Source organism: Vigna umbellata, chromosome 6, assembly GCF_029865625.1.
Source record: "Vigna umbellata cultivar VRB3 chromosome 6, Vumbellata_1.0, whole genome shotgun sequence".
Lineage (NCBI taxonomy): Eukaryota > Viridiplantae > Streptophyta > Magnoliopsida > Fabales > Fabaceae > Vigna > Vigna umbellata.
Genome location: NC_142170.1, coordinates 6,851,538 through 6,865,306, shown reverse-complemented (window position 1 = coordinate 6,865,306; position 13,769 = coordinate 6,851,538). Strand labels below are relative to the sequence as shown.

Here is a 13,769-nt window from a genome sequence, read left to right as displayed (position 1 = left end):
TTGTAAGAAATTTAAATATATTAAATTTAACTTTTAATATTTTAAATTGATCAAAATTTAAAATATTTTATTTAAATGAAATAATTCAAAATATTTAATTTTATTTCTTATTATCTCTAAAGTATTTAAACTATTATAAAAGTAAATCATTAAGATATATTGATAAAAAAAAATTGGACTTCAATTTAAATTCTGACTTTTATTATTTATCGAGATATATTCATAATTTTAGTGGCGTTCATAAAACATTCTTGTTGACGTTACATGAAAAACAATCTTATTAATGTTGGTCATCAGGTTTGATTAATATTGGTCGAAAAACAATGTCCACATACATAAATAGTCTAAGTTCATGTTAAACGAAAATGTGATATCTAACATTAGTCAACAAAACGTCAATAATGTTAATTAAAAAGCCTCACTTAATTTTCACAAAAACTAATTTTAACAAAATAGACTAAAAGTAATCAAAATTAATAATCCTTATCAACATTAGCTAGTTGAAAAAATGATGTTAAACTAATTACATACAACCTAGACCGAGTTAACATCCTAATTAAAATTAACTTAACATATCTTAAATGAAACTAATTCAAGGAGAGAATGAAAAAAAAAGTATAACTTTGAGAAAGAAAATAGTAGACTTTTTTTTAAAATTCTTATGTTTTTTAAATAAAATTTAAAATCATCTGATTAATTAATCTCATAAGTTCTTATGTGTTTTTCTTCTTCAAAATTTAATATAAAGTAAAATATTTTATCTTAGCACATTTCGAATTTAGTATAAAAATAAGTCCCAATTCAAACACATTATCAAGTTTTCTTTCTCTCTTGCATTCAAAACTATACTATAAAATTATCTAAAACAAATAACTTTTATATTTCTAAAAGAAAAAAAAAATAAGAGTGAAATATATTGTTAAATAAGAGTGAAATATATATATATATATATATATATATATATATATATATATATATATATATATATATATATATATATATAGTTATTAGTCATTGATATAAGGATGTTATGGATTACCCAAAGGTGATATTGTTTAGAATTGATGACATTAAAGTGAGACATTTCATGTACTTAGTAAATATGTTTGTATATCTAAAGATATCATACATATAGACTTAAGTATGATTGATTGTTTATTAAAGTATATATGGAATTTGTCAGTTTAAGAATCACCCAAAAGTGAACTTAAATGAATGACTTAAATGATTACCTATCAGTTTAAGTGTCACCCAAAGGTGAACTTGAATGTATGACTAACGTAGTAATTTGTTTGAATCCATTAATTTTATCAAAGCATTAATGTATGAGCTTGTGTATTATTTCCAGCTTACATGAATTTATCAGGTTTGAGCAACAATGTGGTCAAGTTTAATGGGCTCAATTATGCCGATTGGTCAGAACAAATCTAGTTCCAACTGGGTGTGTTAGACTTGGACATGGCAATTATGATGGATGAAATGCCCGCAGCCATTACAGAGACTAGTACAAGTGATGAGAAGTCTCTTTATGAGGCTTGGCATAGGTCTAACAGGCTGTCCCTAAACTTGATGTGCATGTCTATGGCAGAGAATGTAAAACCTTCTATGCCTAAAAAAGAAAACGCAAAGGAATTCATGAAACTGATTAAGGAGTACTCACAATCAAACATAACTGACAAGTCTATTGTAGGAACTCTTATGAGTGAGCTGACTACCAAAAAGTTTGACTGGTCACATCCCATACATGACCATGTAACTGGAATGGCTAATATAGCAGCAAGATTAAAGTCAATGGGAATAGAGGTGAATGAGTCTTTTCTGGTACAATTTATCATGAACTCTCTTCCTCCTGAATTTGGCCAGTTCCAAGTGAATTATAACACTCTTAAGGATAAATGGAACTTTCAAGAAATCAAAGCCATGTTGGTACAAGAGGAAGGGAGATTGAAGAAAATGAAAGATCATTCTATCCATCTCACAACTCATGAAGGTATTAGCTTCAGTAAAGCCAAATCAGGAAAGAAGAACAAGAAGGACAAAGCTCAAATGAAAGTGAATAAGGGCAATATCTAGAAGGACCAAAAATGTTTCTTTGGCAAGAAAGTAGGTCACTTCAAGAAAGATTGTCCGAAAAGAAAATCTTGGTTCGAAAAGAAAGGTACTTTTTATGTTTCTGTAAGTTTTGAAGCAAATATTATTGAAGTGCCTAATAATACCTGGTGGTTGGATTCTGGAGCTACCACTCATGTTTCTAATATTATGCAGTGATTCCTTTCAATCCAGCCCATAAAAGGAACTGAAAAGTATTTATATATGGGGAATAAAATGAAGGCATGGATAGAAAGAATTGGGACTTACAGATTGATTCTAGACACTAGTTAGTGTCTGAATCTTGAAAAGTGTCTCTATGTTCCTGGTTGTGCTAGGAATTTAATTTTTGTTGGAAAGTTGGATTATTTAGGTTTTAACTTTAAGATTGAAAATGATATTTTTCATTTGTATAAACTTTCGTACTACTATGGTTATGGTACATTATTGGATGATTTATATCGTTTAAATCTTGATGTTAATTTTTCTGAATCCCTGTTTAATGTTGAACATGTTGTTGATAGAAATTGTGGTGCAAGAAAAGAATGTTCTGCTTTCTTATGGCATAAAAGATTGGGTCACATATCCAAAGAAAGGATGTTGAGGTTAGTGAAAAATGAAATTTTACCTCAATTGGATTTTGATGACTGGATGTATGTATTGATTGTATTAAGGGTAAACAAACAAAATAATATCAAAATATCCCGCCATAATAAATAGTCAACTTCTTGAGTTAATACACACTGATATTTGTGGTCCTTTTGACATTAAATCTTGGAGTGATGAAAAATATTTTGTCTCCTTTATTGATGGTCACGTTATTGTTATATATATCTATTACATGAAAAATCTCAATCAGTGAACGCCCTTGAGATATTCATAAATGAGGTGGAAAGACAATTAGATAGAAAAGTAAAAGTGGTGAGATCTGATAGAGGTGGTGAATATTATGGTAAAATTGATGAGAGTGGACAATGTCTAGGTCTATTTGCAAAGTTTCTTGAAACTCGGGGTATATGTGCACAATATACAATGCCTGGTACACCACAACAAAATGGTGTAGCAGAAAGGCGGAATCGTACTCTTATGGATATGGTTAGGAGTATGTTAAGTCATAGTAATATTCCTTTATCTTTGTGGATGTATTCATTAAAGATTCCTATATATCTGGTTAACAGGGTTCCTAGCAAAGCAGTTTCTAAAACTCCTTATGAACTATGGACTAGAAGGAAACCCAGTTTGAGACATCTTCATGTTTGGGGTTGTCCGGCAGAAGTAAGGTTATACCATCCACATGAAAAGAAGCTTGATGCAAGAACCATTAGTGGTTACTTCATCGGTTATCCTGAAAAATCAAAGGGATATAGATTTTATTGCCCTAACCATAGTACAAGAATAGTTGAGTCTGGAAATGCTTGGTTCATTGAAAATGGTCAATTTAGTAGGACTGAGGAATCACGAATAGTGGATATTCAAGAGCATATTGATAGTGTTTCTACATCTAATGTCTCTTCTGAAGTTGTTATCCCTCTTGTTGTATCACAGTCACACAAGAAGCAGAGACAACAAGTGAATGTTCCAATCCCACAAAATGAACATATAAATGTTGAGCCAATTGACAATGAGCAAGTCACAAATGAGCAAGTCATAAATGAACATTGATAGAGAAACCACAATAAGCAACATTAATAAGGTCTGTAAGGGAGAAAAGACCTGTTATTTTGAATGATTATGTGGTTTACTCTGTTGAACATGAATGTGACTTAAGCATTGATGAGGATCCAATCTCTTTCAGAAAAGCCAGGGAAAGTAATAATTCAGAGAATTGGTTGAATGCTATGAAAGAAGAATTGAAATCAATGGATGACAATGAAGTATGGGATCTAGTTGAATTGCCTAAGGGTTCAAAAAGAGTCGGTTGTAAATGGGTCTTTAAGACTAAACATGACTCAAAAGGCAATATTGAAAGGTATTAAGCTAGATTAGTCACCAAAGGTTTCACTCAAAAGGAAGACATTGACTACAAAGAGACCTTTTCTCCTGTTTCTAAGAAGGACTCTTTGCGAATTGTTTTGGCTTTGGTGGCTCATTATGTTTTAGAGCTTCACCAAATGGATATAAAGACCGCTTTTCTGAATGGTGACTTAGAAGAGGAAGTTTATATGGACCAACCAGAAGGTTTCACAATAACAAGAAAAGAAAATTTGGTGTGTAAATTGAAGAAATTAATATATGGACTGAAACAAGCTTCCCGACAATGGTATCTAAAATTTAATGATACCATAACTTCATATGGTTTTGTAGAGAACACCGTTGATCGGTGTATATATATAAAGATCAGTGGAAGTAAGTTTGTTATATTGGTTTTATATGTTGACGACATTCTTCTTGCTGCTAATGATGTTGGTATGTTACATGATGTAAAGAAGTTTCTCTCTGGCGATTTTGAAATGAAAGATATGAATGAGGCATCTTATATGATAGGAATAGAAATATTTCGTGATAGATCACAAGGATTGTTAAGTTTGTCTCAAAAAGGCTATATTAACAAAGTGTTAGAGAGATTCAGAATGGAAAAATGCTCTCCTGGAGTAGTTCCAATTCAAAAAGGGGATAAGTTTAGTCAAATGCAATGTCCCAAGACTGATTTGGAACGAAAGGCCATGGAGTTTATTCCTTATGCGCCAGTGGTTGGGAGTTTGATTTATGCTCAAACTTGTACTCGGCCATATATCAGTTTTGCTGTTGGAATGTTAGGCCGATATCAAAGTAATCCCGGAATGGATCACTGTAAAGCTGCAAAGAAAGTTCTTAGGTACTTACAAGGTACCAAAGAATACATGCTCACCTACAGAAGGTCAGATCATCTTGAGATGGTTGGCTACTCGGATTCTGACTATGCTGGATGTGTGGATTCAAGAAAATCATCATTTGGGTATGTTTATCTATTAGTTGGAGGAGCAATTTCTTGGAAAAGTACAAAACAATCATTCATTGCTACTTCCACCATGGAGGCTGAATTTGTGGCATGCTTTGAGGCCACGGTTCATGCTTTGTGGTTGCGAAACTTTGTATCGAGGCTTGGCATTATTGACAGTATTGCTAGGCCGATAAGGATTTATTGTGATAATTTCGCAGCCGTCTTCTTCTCTAAAAATGACTAGTACTCAAAGGGTGATAAACACATGGATTTGAAATACTTGTCGGTCAAAGAAGAAGTGTAGAAACGTAGAGTGTTAATTAAGCATATTGGTATGGATTTGATGATAGCAGATCTATTAACTGAAGGACTACCGCCCAAAACTTTTATTGGCCATGTTGAAAGTATGTGCATTATGGATAAGTCAATATTAACATGATGATGTTATCTATCTATATGGATATGTATAGTTATATGTTTGTACTGTCATGACACTTGTGAATTCAATTAAAGTTATGTTTCTCTTTATTCTATTGTTATCCACATTAAGTTATATACATGTATTATTGATTGTGGTAACATGTTATATCTCTTTTAGAGACATGAAAGTTAAAAGATTGATTAAAGTTATGTTGAGTTGGTTTAATTATGTGATACATGGAAGGAATCTTGTCGTTCATGACTTTTGCCCGCCATGATCTGATCATTTCAATTCATATAAGGATGATGACTTGATAGTTCTAATGAATGGTGCACACTTAAAGTTTAGTTTTAGATCTTCAAGTCATCACATGAACCAAGTAAGAGAATGTTAAATTATATTAATATTTAAGATTGGTTCATGTAATTTAAAGTATAACTTTGATGTAAAGATTCTAATGTGATGATTATTAGAATATAAGGTATTAAAGTTATAGGGATTATTTTAGAGTTATTAAAATTAATCCCTCTCTTCTCACTTCAATAAAGGGCATTTTGATATTTTATTAAAGTTGATTAAATATCATAAAAGAGCGAAAAAAAGTTTTACTACAGTTGACGTTAAGTTTCTGAAAAGAAAAAAGAGAGAAGTAACATTCTCAGGAAAAGAAAGGAAACTGTGACTTTAGCAGAGAAAGACATTCTTTAGAATTTCTATATCATAAAGAAAGCATTAAAGAGAAGTAAGAGAAGGGAGAACATTGACAGGAAGAAATTGTATAATGGATCCAGGTAATTCAAGATCCTGTGTATGTTTTTCATTCAATTGAAACTTAAAGAATTGTTTACACAAAGGGGAACGGTGAGACCGGACCGCTCTCGGTGGACAAAGGTAGTGCCGTCAAAATGGGATGAAACCCGTGAGCCAATCCGGCTCACCACGGGTTTGAGTCGGGTTGGGTTGGAAAAAAATGTGAAAATTTTGATGTGAGCCAATTTTGACCCAGCTTGCTAAGAACCCGGCTCACCCGGGTTGAACCCGTGGTGAGCCAGGTTGGCTCACCAACCCACTTATTTTTTTATTGAAATAAAAATAATTAAATTAATTATTCAAATCCTATTTTTTATTGAAATCAAATTTATTAAATTAATTATTCAAAATGCACAACCTTTACTTTGCAGTAGAGCTTTTCGTGCTGCGTTGTGTTGTTGTCTGCTATATATTTTTGTTAACGACTATATGTAGTTTCTTGATTAAATGGTTGTGTATGTCTCATTAAACTAAATTGGCAAAATTTTATGCTTGATAGCTTAGAATATATAACAATAGAGTTCTTTTGTTTCATTTTCTTTTATATCAATTGGTCCAATTATTTCTATTTCAATTTGATCGATCAAAGTAACATGTTATAAGAATCTCAGAAGAAGAGGGTGAAAAAAAGTTAAGTGAGCCAATGAGCCAACCCGTTTAACCCATCAACCCATGGTGGGTCGGGTCGGGTTCAAATTTTTTCGGCTCGCTAATAAATGAGCCGGGTTGGGTTGGCTAACTAAGTGGCCAACCCGTGGTGGGTCGGGTTGGGTCGGGTCGAGTTACCCGTTTTGACAGCTTTAGACAAAGGGGAGCGATCAGACCGAACGGTGGACAACGGGGAGCGACCAGGCCGAAAGGTGGGAGGCAGGGAGCGACCAGGCCGAACGGTAGGAAGTAGGGAAGGACCTGAGTCGAACAGTTGAAGAATCACCATCTTAATTAAGCAGCGGTTAGGAGGGGTGAGAGCTAATTACAGTAAAAGGAGCCACAATAGGAGATAATATTCAGTATAAGTTAATTAGAGTAAATAAATATATATCCTAGGGAAATATTCAATATAAGATATTTATAATAATAAATATATATCCTAGGGAAATATTCAATATAAGATATTTATAATAATAAATATATATCCTAGGAAAATATTCAATATACGATATTTATAATTAAGGATATATGCTAGGATAATATACGGGGGATATTTATATTAAATATAGAGATATTTATATTATATGCAGATATATTCTAGGAAAATATTTAGTATGAGATGGGGCGAAAAATAATTAGTATAAATAAAGCTAGAGTCTAGGGTTAAGAGTATGCTTTTGATTTATGAGTTTTGTAAGAGAGGTTATGCTTACAAACAAAGTCAAACAAAGTCCCACATCGGATAAAATATGAAATACACATTGATTTATATACACATAAGATACTTCCCTTATTAAGAGGTATTTTGGAGTGGTACCAAAAGCAAATCCGTGAGAGCTTAGTCCAAAGCGGACAATATAGATCTATGAATATGTGTGTATATTGAACCCACACAAAAGAATGGATTCTGTAAGAAGGTGGGCCAACGAAAAGAACAGGGGGTTGATGATGAAGCAGATTCATATTTTATGATTATTGAGTTTTGTGACAGACATTATTGTCTTGTGAGAGAGGTTATGCTCCTAATTGTTTACTTTTGTTTATTCAGATAATACCATCAATAAAAAAATTATTATCATTCATTCTTTAGCTTTATTGCCTATTGTGTTCGTGGATCGTTACGTAAATGCCACATTCTTCTTGCCACAAATTATGTGTCTGCAACTGTGAAGATAATATGCAAGAGTATTTAGTTGGAGTCTGCAAACCAACGTGGTCTAATTGAGTTTTGAAACTGTGTTACATGAATAAATATATAAAACAGATTTAAGTCTAATTGAGTAGTTTGCATTCCATTTCTATATTATACTTGTTATGTGACATTTGCAACATAAACTGTGACAGCGCTACTAGTACAGTACCTTGAACAATATTGTAAAAATGTCCCGTTTTCTACTTTTTGTGAGGAAAATAAATAGATAAATTGTGTAATAATGTAATGTGGTCCTCCTTGAATGGTTAAGATTCAAGTTCAAAGAGAGATGATTCAAAACATAAGGACAAACATGGGGAAGGATTAGGAAGTATATGTTCATAGTTGAGCCATATTCCCTATTATCTTATTCCCATTGTGTGATCAATGTTTTGATAAATATTTGATAGTTAGTTTCATCAGGTTTCATACTTATCTCACAACACTAAATGTGGATTTTGAATGAGCTTTCTTTAGTGTAACATCTGTACAACTTTGAATTTCTCATGGCATATGTATGCATCTCATAAATGTGCACCAACCCTCATAACACCACCCACTTGTTTAGAGATGGAGATCATTGAATGAAGATATCTTCATAGTACATTTCAAATTTTTGAAGTCAAGAACTTTGGAAATGTTGAATTTGTAACAGGTAGGAGTACTCTGCACAGCTACTACACAACCATGAGAAGCTATAGATCAATCTTCTGAATGCTGACACACAAACCACTTATGATTTCCCTCTTAAATGTTTGATGCAGACACCGTTTCTGATACTTAGGGTGCAACAACTACACATCCATGTTTTCTTCTTGCCTTTAAATAACAAATACAAATAAAATAAGAATTATATGTAGTTACATCAGTGCATTTAGTGTTTTTAGTGTTGTTTTCTAGTAACAATTAGAATTTTACTTCGGTAATTTTTGTTGACCTTTGATTCAAACCTGTATTGAACACACTGGTGAAATTCCAATTCTACTTAGAAAATAGGATCAAAACGTTTATAAGAAATGATAAATATGACTTCATTTGTCCATACAAATATTTAAGAAGGAACTTGATCTTTCAAATTATGACTTCATTTGTTTTTTGTGACCACAAAACTGTACAGAAGTTTCAAAATCATGTGCATGCACTAGTATTGAAAGACTACTGTCTAATGGGAGGTAAATAACCATAATCTAAGCAACAAATAATTGTCTGGTGAATTATTTCTTCAACTCCATGCTTGTAACTAAAACCCAGATCTCTTAATTTCTTTGAGCAAATCTCAGAAGGAACTTTATCATAGTTTTTCTCAGCTATCCTGCATGTGTATATAAGAATAACATAAGCACTTGAAAAGAAAAAAACAAAAGCAGTTCAGAGGGAAGAACATTACTTTTTCTTATTTGAGTAAGAATACTCTTTGGTAAGAAGATTGACCAACATAGACAATGGACAGCTTTGGCTGCTGCATATGTATCGACCTTCTGCTTCAGAATGCTCCATTAGGAAAATATGCGCACTGCATATATCCTCAATGTGAACTAAAGCAATTGACCCCATTCTTGCATTTACAGCAGATAATATCTTGAAGAACTCAGGTTCACCTATTCATAAAAGATCAATATGGTCAGACAAAATGACATGACATGACAATTAACTCATATAGTTAAGCATATTTGTAACCACAAAAGTTTGGTGTTATCTATTTTTATGACGCACAAGGAGTCCTAGAGATTCATTCAATGCTTTTGGGGAATTTGGTATGCAAGATATATTATTTGCATGTAATCTACCTCATGCAAAAAACAAGTTTATCATGCCCTTTGATGACCACCAAATTTCTGCAATTACATACAAGTTCAGGTAATAAAAATATTTAATGCCTATTAATTTTGAGTAATATGGTTTTCACTTGAAACACTCACAGGAATTCTAGTTGTAGTAATACATCACAATTCATTTTCCTTTATTGCAGAAATCTGACAACCAGTAGTGTTTCCACATATATTGATGATTTTTCAATGGCTCCAGACGAATAACGTTATACCAAGACATATGAAGATGAAAAGATAACCTGTTATTGGTGACAGTAGCATTTTAACACTTGATGGTACAGTAGCAGTGAAGAATGGGCCTGCAACAGTGGTTGTTATGACTGACACAAGATCGATGCCATTCTCTTTTGCAAACTTAAATGCTGCCTCTTCTGTTAGAAGCTTTGAAAGTGCATAAACCTGTCTCAGTGAGGAAACTCTCAAAAGAAAGCAACATACTATGCAGAAGTGCAAACTAGCTAGGAAAACAGAACAGTTTGCAGCATATCATTCAAAGTTCTAACATTGTACACAAAAAGTGAAAGCTACCAGTAAAAGCTTTAATTACCCATCCACTTGCTTGTGTTTTCAACACATGTTCACTTTGGATTTGGCAAGATTCATCAACAACATGTTTCCACTTCCCATTGTTGTCTTTGGCAGTAATTGTACTTATTGAAGAAGTGAGAACAACCCTTTTCACAGAATTGGAATTCATGCAAGACTTTAGAAGGTTTAAGGTCCCTTTGATTGAAGGATCAACTATATTTGCTTGAACATAGGCCTCTGCATGTTCAATTCACACAAGGCACAAGTGTCATTAAAAATGTAATCCTTTTTTCTGTGTATTTCATTGAAGGCATTTGATCATGACATTACCAATGTTTTCTTTCTTATCCACATTGAATTCCATTGAAGCTGCAACATGAAAAACGCCATCACAGCCTCTTACAGCCTCATCGAAGCTCCCTTCTTCATTCAAATCCGCTTTGAAAATTCTCAATCGGTCACCTTTTGTCCATAACGATAGCAGGTGAAATGACTTTTCTGGTACATTAAATTAGTAAAACAAAAAAGAGGCATCAAACATCAATTGATACAATATATGTATTTTTTATTGGGCAAGTTATTACAGTTAACTTTTTAACTTAAAATGAAGAAAACATAAAAAAAAATTATTTCTTTTTTATTTTATTAAATTTTAAATTATTTTTTGATTAAAAAAGTGTGGGTTTTACTTTTACTTCATGTAAAAGAAAATTCTCGCTAAAATTTCAAATTATTATGTTTGTTCCCAAATATTCATTATAAAATAAATAAATAGCATTTCTTTGAAAGATTTTAATTTTTTTTTTCAAATGTCATATGTTGACATTATAATGCAACGTGGTTTGAAATAATTACTTGATCATTTTGGTCAACAAATAAATAATTTGCTTATATTATATGTTATATGATATTAAGGATGCGAAGTAATTATTTTTAATTCCAGAGAGAGAAAAAATTAAAGAAATTATTTACAGTGACTCACTTTACAGAAGTTAAAAATATACATATTTTATATACTTTTATAATTAGATAATTTTTTATGTAGCTTAAAACTTATCCATTAATGAGAGATATGTTTTTCTCAAATAAAAATAAATTAAAAAAATATAAATATGTTTTACGGATGTTTTATCAGTGTCATTATAACTCCTCGTGTACTATAAATGTAACAAATTAAATAGAAAAAAAAACATTTAAGAATGAGTCTTGCATAGAACGCATCCCATATACTCATTATCTAATTTCGCACGAGTTCCATGACATTAATATATCAATTATTATTATTTTCCAAACTAAAAATAAAATAAATATATTCAATAAACTTATGTGTATCTTAATAAATCGAAAGCATTGCTTTAGTAATTTGTATTTAAAACTAATTAAGATCTCACACACACGTTTGACTTAAAGAGATAGAGAGATATATAAACTCCCTCCAAGATTAACTTTAGGTAATTTCTTTAATGACTCTTTAAACGTATTACATTTTACTAATTTTTAACTATCGCATATTTTGATATGAATTCGAATATTTGTATTTATGTAATTTTATAATCAACATTAACTTGTAATTTTTAAAAGAATAGAAACTTAAATTTGCTATAAATAAAGTGTTAAACAATTTTAAAATTTTATAAAATTTCACCTATTCAATGACAACTTTTAATTGAGTCGTTGGACCTCATTTTTTCTTTCTAATTATTTGATTATAAAAATGCACTCATGGACACCTCTTTGAATAATAGCTTTCCCTAAATAATGAATTTCAAATACAAATCCAAAATAGAAAAAAGACTAAAATAATGAAAATAAAAAACAGGCTCTCCGTATAATTTATAAATTTCTGGAAATTAAATTTCTTTCCAATTAGTTATAAAGTAGTATAAATTAGGCTAAACTCAATGTTTGTCAGCAATTACTGACTACAATATTATTTAATTGCTCACTGTGTAACACTGAAACTCGAAGATAATTTGTCTGGTTTGTTTTCAATGTAAAAGAAACATACACAATATGAAATCAAAGATTATGTTCAATTTCTGAATTTTACGACTCCACAACAACAATAATCTTCTCAAAAGTATAAAGAAATTCCACATAAAGACAAATTTACATTAGGTGTAAATTTGATCTAATCTTGCTTTTTTATTTTTTTATTTTATGGTTAAGATTATTTTAAAATTTCTTTCTTAACATATTATGAAAGTTTGTCAGTAATCATATACTATATATTAACTACAAATTAAACAAATTTATAATATATAAATAAATAAATAGAAATTTCATTCCAATTTTGTAAAAAGTTGATTTTGACTTAAAATTTCCTTACTGCTACACTGTAATAAGTACTTTTTTCAACCCTTCTGGGTTCAGTCTGTGCTCGCAATAACTTATCATCAATTTCACCTTCGAGAAGGATCTAACCTTCATTTCTAACAGAAATATCAAGGAAATGCTACAAAGCTCAAGATTTTAGAATCATCACACATGCACTCAAAATTTACAGCTGGAACATTTTCTTTTCGAAAACTGTAGTTAAGAAAAAAAAATGTTATTATTTACATCAATTAAAAATAATATTAATTATAAATAAATCGATTTTATAAAATTAAATTAGACTTAAATAATTTAATTATGAACAGTAAAAATACAGAAATAAAGAAATAAAGATGCAGAAAGTGAAGAAACGGTATACAGATGTAAGAAAAAAATGTTATTATTATGATATGTATATATATACTGACCAGGATCTCTAACAGTAGCATGAACAGTGTAACCTCTTTGAAGAAGAGCCGCCACAAGCCATGAACCAATATACCCAGTTGCTCCAGTAACACAGAATGTTGTTGCAGGAGAAGAAAAAACTTCAGCTTTCTTCTTCTTCACCTTCGTAAGTGCTTCCTCCATTTCCACCTTTTCTTCAACCGTTGCCAATTAGATGTGCCTGTGCCCTTTTAAACTAATATTCTTGCATGATATGCAGCTATAATAAATTATTCGTTTATTAAAGTACTAATAAAACAGATAACGAGATCTCTGTTAACATTATATATATTAATTACCGATGTTTGATTTTTTTTTATTACTTCTCATACTAATTATTGACATTGTCAATATTTGGACTGTATATATATATATATATATTATATTATTATTATAGTAGTTGGCATGCAATAAATTGTCCTAGGGTTGAGTGATGCGATGACTGATTCTGAACGTTTCTACTTAGCTTATTATTATTATTATATTCTTCTTTTGCAAGGTTAATTATATTTGTTTTCTTTTAATAATCCTGTTCAATTTTTAAAAAAAATCTAATAAATATTTGTA

At 31.0% G+C, this 13,769-nt stretch overlaps 2 protein-coding genes across 3 annotated transcripts; one reads left to right on the top strand and one right to left on the bottom strand.

The window, feature by feature from the left end:
- Positions 1-1,458: 1,458 nt before the first annotated feature.
- LOC124841951 (uncharacterized) lies at positions 1,459-2,073 on the top strand. The gene has a single exon (XM_047318335.2). It carries the CDS (start codon positions 1,459-1,461, stop codon positions 2,071-2,073), a length of 615 nt encoding a protein of 204 aa, XP_047174291.2.
- Positions 2,074-9,117: 7,044 nt separating this feature from the next.
- Positions 9,118-13,385, bottom strand: LOC124822183 (putative anthocyanidin reductase). 2 transcript variants are annotated; one of them, XM_047294156.2, is made up of 6 exons: positions 13,184-13,385; positions 10,770-10,937; positions 10,459-10,676; positions 10,151-10,310; positions 9,470-9,680; positions 9,118-9,394 (listed from the first exon to the last, which is right to left on the bottom strand). In XM_047294156.2, exons 1-6 carry the CDS (start codon positions 13,344-13,346, stop codon positions 9,238-9,240), a joined length of 1,077 nt encoding a protein of 358 aa, XP_047150112.2. In that variant the 5' UTR covers positions 13,347-13,385; the 3' UTR covers positions 9,118-9,237. The 2 variants fall into 2 exon arrangements, with proteins under 2 accessions (XP_047150112.2, XP_087949253.1); XM_088093127.1 differs by having other exon boundaries at positions 10,151-10,292.
- Positions 13,386-13,769: the final 384 nt, after the last annotated feature.

What these genes read in the sequence shown, in the direction of transcription:
- LOC124841951 (XM_047318335.2), top strand. Translation starts at nt 1,459, where the DNA reads ATGGCAATTATGATGGATGAAATGCCCGCAGCCATTACAGAGACTAGT.
- LOC124822183 (XM_047294156.2), bottom strand. Translation starts at nt 13,346, where the DNA reads ATGGAGGAAGCACTTACGAAGGTGAAGAAGAAGAAAGCTGAAGTTTTT. An exon ending in AAACACAAGCAAGTGGATGG is followed by an intron (nt 10,311 to 10,458) that starts GTAATTAAAGCT and finishes TCACTGAGACAG; the next exon opens with GTTTATGCACTTTCAAAGCT. An exon ending in TCTTACTCAAATAAGAAAAA is followed by an intron (nt 9,395 to 9,469) that starts GTAATGTTCTTC and finishes ATACACATGCAG; the next exon opens with GATAGCTGAGAAAAACTATG.